The sequence below is a fragment of the Xyrauchen texanus genome, chromosome 9 (assembly GCF_025860055.1).
Source record: "Xyrauchen texanus isolate HMW12.3.18 chromosome 9, RBS_HiC_50CHRs, whole genome shotgun sequence".
NCBI lineage: Eukaryota > Metazoa > Chordata > Actinopteri > Cypriniformes > Catostomidae > Xyrauchen > Xyrauchen texanus.
This window is the reverse complement of record NC_068284.1, coordinates 4740199-4746226: the sequence shown is the minus strand read 5'-3', so window position 1 is coordinate 4746226 and position 6028 is coordinate 4740199. Positions and strand designations below refer to the sequence as shown.

The window sequence follows — 6028 nt, the reverse complement described above, 5'->3', positions numbered from 1 at the left end:
TTTTCTTTTGCAAAACTTTATATTTTTGCAAATATATGTGGCATGGAATTGATCCCATACAGGTAATGTGACTGAGGAAATTAACCTGCACTTGACCACGCTGCACTCAGCTCAGCTGCTACAGTTACAGAATCAAGGTATAGTTTATCCGGTCAAAACTACGATGTGTTTTTAAAAATAAGCATTATTAAATTTCTATACAGATTACACTGTGCAATGTAGTGCAAATGTACAGTTTCCTAACAGACACATGTGGAATGTAAACAGCCTACACACAGACTCTATAGCAGAGGTTTACATCAATTAGCAAGGCAGCACTGCCCCCAACTGGACGATAAAAAGTGTGTGATATTATTACTATTTCATGGTGAACCCCCCCCAAAGGCAAAATCACATTGCACCTGTTGCCAACAACATTACCAAGGATGGAAAATATGTCGAAGAATGAGAAAAGGTGATTACACCTTTTGGAAAATGTATAAGGCCTTTTTATTTGTGGCTAAGAAGGATGGAGGGCTCCTACCTTGTATCGACTACAGTGCTCTTAATAACATCACCATCAAGTTCAAGTATCCACTCCCACTGGTTCTGAATGGCTTGAAGCTACTGAGAGGGACAGACCACTTTTGTCACCTCTAGTGGGCAATGTGAGTAAAGCGTGATGCCATATGGCTGGTCAAAGTCTAGTCTTGTAATGCCTTCAACAATATAACCTATTTCTGAAAGATAAAAAGTATCGGTTCAATCAAACATCAATTAATTTCCTGGGGTATGTCATCAGCTCCAAAGGCATCCAGATGGATATGACAAAGGTACAGGCCATCATCACCTGGCCACAATCATCTACGGTGAAGAAGTTGCAAAGGTTCCTCGGCTTCGCCAATTTCAATCGGAGCTTCATCCAGAACTTCAGAATGGTAATTGCCCCCCTTATCGATCTTCTTAAGGGTAAACCTAAATCCATCTCCTGACACCCCTTTATGTTGCAGTCTTGAACAAAGATGTTTTGTAAAATTACTTTGGTATAGAAAGTTGTGTGCCTTTCCAAATCATTTCCAATGAACCAAAGGTAGACTCCAGATTTAGAAACATCTCAAAGATGATCAAGACAAATAGGGTGCACCTAAGTTAAATTTCAAGTGACAAAGGATCACTTATCAGTCATATAATTTTTTTTTTTTTTTTAATGTATGTACATTTACAAAAGTGTCTAAAATCCTGTTTTAACTTTGTCATTATTGGGTATTAATTGTAGACTGATGAGGGGGAAAATTTTTATTGAAACCCCTGTGGGATTCTAATATATTACGTAGTCAATATAGATTATACACTGTTTGTCAATAAACAACACAAAATAATATTATGCAGCATAGACTTTATTCATGCCAACAGAATAAAATGTAAACATTTGTCATATTTACATGTTATATGGAAAATACTGTTTATTTTTAAATTACATGTAACTAACAATTTTTTTTGTAAAGCCCTTTTCACAAAACACGTTTCAAAGCAGCTTTACAGAAAATCATCTGTAAAGTCTTAAATTATTATTATTTTATTTATTGTGAAATGTCTTCAAGACCCCAGTGAACAGTTTAATTGAAAAACCCTAAATGTTTTTGTCTTTAAAAGCCCCCAATGAGCAAGCCAAAGACGACTTTGACAAGGAACAGAAACGTCATGAGATACAAGTTAGTGGAGAAAAATAAAACCTTGGAGAAACCAGGTTAAGCTGTGGGAGCCAGTTTCCCTCTGGCTAATCAGCATGAACATAATGCCAATATTAGTTAGCTATGTATAATAACAGTCAATTGAGATGAAGTGATGTACATTTTTGGAAAGCAATTTTTTTTAACTACAGTTCTACTCAGCAGTCATTGAGTCTGTCCTCTGCACTTCAATAACTGTCTGGTTTGGTTCAGCTACGTAATCAGACATGAGAAGAATACAATGGACAGTTCAGACTGCAGAGAGGATTATAGGTTGCCCCCTGCCCTCCCTTCCAAGAACTTTACACTTCCAGAGTGAGGAAAAGCCCTGGGAATATGTGTCTTGTATGTGTAGGCATACTTGACAATAAAGTTAATTCTGGTTCTAAAACAAAAGGGTAGTGATTGAACTGCAAGGTTGATGATTAAATGTCTTTGAAGTCCATCCCAAAACGACTGCATGGTAAAACACAATAGTCGTTAAACTTGCAGGTGTGCTTGACTCGGTTTCTTTCTGTGTATTCTTCAGGAGTTACATTTCAGCTGCACTGAAAGCAGGACTTAAATTCATACAAGCAGGATCATCACCAATGTTTTGTAATATTGTGACCAGAAAATAACACAATAAATATTTCTTTAGAATGAGAGACTTTTTTGATGATGTACCGGTAGGCGTGTGTACTCCAGGGTCACACATAACACTCCACGGCGTATGAAAATAAATCATCGATAAAATTATTTAAATGTCAGCGAAAGTCAAATTTGGCAATAACTGACACAGATCAAAACTAATGAAGAAGTAATTTGTTCTCTATTCACACTGTAGAGCCATAATATTAGACCACTCACAGGTGAAGCAAATAATGTTGATCATCTCCTAACAAGGCCACATGTTAAGGTCTGGGTAAATTAGATGGTAAGCAAACAATCAGTTCTCATAGTTAATGTGTTGAAGGCAGGAATAACTAGGGCCAAATTGTTATGGCCAGACGACTGGGTCAGAGCATCTCTGAAATGCCAAGGCTTGCTCCTGGTCAGCAGCGGTCAGTACCTACCAACAGTGGTCCGAGGAGGGTCAACCCACAAACCGCCGACAGGGTGTTGGGTGCCCAAGGCTCATCGATGCACAAGGGCAACAAAGACTATCCTGTCAGGTCTGATCCGACAGAAGGTTAACTTTGGCACAAGTCACAGAAAATGTTAATGATGGTTACAGGAGGAATGTGTCATTACACAAAGTGCATCGCACGCTGCTGCATATGGGACAGCATAGCAACAGATCAGTCAAAATGTCTACAATGACCCTTGTCCACCGTTGAAAGTGCCTACAATGGGCACGTGAGTGTTGGAACTGGACCTCGGAGCAGTGGAAGAAGGTTGCCTGGTCCGATGAGTCCCGTTTTCTTTAACATAATGGCTGTGTACATGTGTGCCGTTTAACTGAGGGAGTTATGGCACCAGAAGGCACTCTGGGAAGACAACAAGCCAGTAGAGGGAGTGTGATGCTTTGGGTAATGTTCTGCTAGGAAACCCTGGGTTCAGCCATTCATGTGGATGTCAAAATGACACGTGCAACCTAACTAAACATTGTTGCACACCAGGTACACCCCTTCTTGGCAATGGTATTCCCTGATGGCAGTGGCCTCTTTCAGTAGGATAATGCATCCTTCCACACTGCACACATTGTTTGGGAATGGTTTGAGGAACATAATGAGGAGTTCAAGGTGTTACCATCACCTCCAAATTTCCCAGATCTCAATTCGATTGAGCATCTGTGGGATGTGCTTGACCACCAAGTCTGATCCATGGCGGCTCCACCTTACAACTTTTAGGACTCGAAGGATCTGCTGCTAATGTCTTGGTGCCAGATATCACAGGACACCGTGGCAGCACACGGAGGACCAACAGCATATTCGGCAGGTGTTCATAATTGTTGGGCTCAGTGTAGATCTTTCCATCTGGAAAGCATCATAATCTAATCAACATCTGTTAAACATCTTCAAAATGATCAGATTTACAACCATTCTAAATTCATAAAAGTTTAAAAGACATCTGCTGAATGTCTTATTGCCATCCGAGACATACATATTGACATACTTCTTATAAGCGTATTGCAGATGAGCAAACAATGTTAAAAATACATCTTCCAGATGTAAACACACACATCAAATAGGCATCTGGATGATGTATGCACGCTATCAGGGTGAATGAAATCAATAAAACGTAAATGCATTTCTGTTACAAACTTCACCAATAGGGGTAGTACATTTTAGCAAATTACCCTCAGAGATAAAACTGCTCTTCAGGAACAATTGTCATCTTTGGGTTTATCTGAACTTCACACCATTTTCTTTAAACCTTAGGACCTGCAGATGAATTTTGCTTTGGACAACGCTTTTTTAGATGAGTCTGTAAATTACCCGATTGGGTGAAATTCTTTCCACATTGTGAACACTTGTAAGGTTTTTCTCCAGTATGAATTCTCCTGTGCCGTTCCAAGTCCCTAGCTCTACTAAAGCTATTCCCACACTCAGAGCACACATGAGCTTTCACACCAGTATGTACTTTATGGTGCATTTTAAAACAGTCCAGCCGTGAAAAACTCTTTCCACAAAGGGAACACAAGTAAGGCCTCTCATTTGCATGAACTTGCACATGTCTTCTTAGGTATGATGCCAAAATAAATGTTTTACTACACTGATCACATTTAAATGGCTTTACTCCTGCGTGAGAGAGCAGATGATATCTAAGATTGTCCGCTTGTGTGAAAATCTTTCCACACTCCGTGCACGTGAAAGGCGTCGCTCCAGTATGAATTCTTAAGTGAAGCTTCAGTTTTCCTTTCTCTGTGAAACCCTTTCCACACTGAGGGCAGGTGAAAGGCTTCTCTCCAGTGTGAATACTAATGTGACTCTTAAGGGTACCTTTACGTGTGAAACCCTTTCCACATTGATGGCACGTGAAAGGCTTCTCTCCAGTGTGAATTTTTATGTGATCACGAAGGGCTCCTTTACGCCGAAAACTCTTTTTACAGTGATGGCATGTGAAAGGCTTCTCTCCAGTGTGAATTTTTATGTGACTCTTAAGGTTTCCTTTATGCACAAAACTCTTTCCACACTGGTCACATGTAAAAGGTTTTTCTCCGGTGTGAATTCTTAAGTGTTCATTGAAGAATCCTTTACTCCGAAAATTCTTTCCACAATGCTGGCACGTAAAAAGTTTTTCTCCGGAGTGAATTGTTTTGTGATTATTGAGGGCTTCTTTACGCAGAAAACTCTTTCCACAATGAGGGCATGTGAAAGAATTTTTGGTTTCTGTTCTTTTTTCTAAGAGATTGTGTTTAGTCTGTGAGCAACTATATAATTCTTCTCCAGTTGTGACATTATGAGCTTCCTGATACTGATGTTTTTCCTCCAATTCATTCAGTTCATGACTTTCCTCTTTCACTTCCATCAGGTCTAAAAAGAAAACTGTGAAATAAGTGACATATTAATTCTGTAACTCTCATATTAAATATAGTAGCCAAATTACTATTAAATCTAGTAGCCAACAAGGTAATGATCATTAATTTTGTTAAATGTCTATTAAAGAGGCTGTGAGTGATTTGACTCTAACCATCAACATTACTCTAACCATCATTAGAATAGATAATAATTAATAACCAACTTAATACCTCTACATACACAAGTATCACAACAAAGGTATAATAATAATATAATAAAACAAATAATCAAATTAATTGTAAGGCCTATTACACACAGTTCAAACAAATGTTGCATACACCTTCTGATTAATTTAATAATAATAAAGACAGCTAAAATTGCTTTAATATTATTTAATTAAAATTATAAATCCAATTAACAACCTGAAGCTTATTACTTTAGATTTTCTCAGCTGTCATTAATGAAGAATCAAGAACAGAAACCAACCTTTTTTCTCCTCTGCATCCTCATATTTAATTTTGCATGCTTCTTGATCACTCATGTCCACAATCTCCACTTTTATCAACTCCATCTTTACAACTGTATATGAGACAGATTCAGCAATTAAATCTGAAGGTATTCCTATTTATTTGTAAAGATATGTTAAACACGTTTGGGATGATTTTTCTTTTATGGTGCTTGCAAACCCATCTGAAGGTGATTTACCGCCACCAACTGGACTGGAGTGTAGGACAACGTTTAGCTGTCATGTCTAGAAGGGATACCTCTCTCGTCAACTTCTCGCGCATGCGCATTCTGTTAAGATGCTTTCGCCTGTGCTTTTTTTGCTCGCATCTCGTCTTATTAATGATGGAAAGCATTAGAAACTTAAATAAT

The 6028-nt window shown here is 38.4% G+C and overlaps 1 protein-coding gene across 1 annotated transcript; it reads right to left on the bottom strand.

The window, feature by feature from the left end:
• Positions 1–1533: 1533 nt before the first annotated feature.
• Positions 1534–5815, bottom strand: LOC127649635 (gastrula zinc finger protein XlCGF57.1-like). Its single transcript, XM_052134857.1, has 2 exons — positions 5639–5815; positions 1534–5179 (listed from the first exon to the last, which is right to left on the bottom strand). The coding sequence occupies exons 1-2, from the start codon at positions 5721–5723 to the stop codon at positions 4062–4064; spliced, it is 1203 nt and encodes a 400-aa protein (XP_051990817.1). The 5' UTR covers positions 5724–5815; the 3' UTR covers positions 1534–4061.
• Positions 5816–6028: the final 213 nt, after the last annotated feature.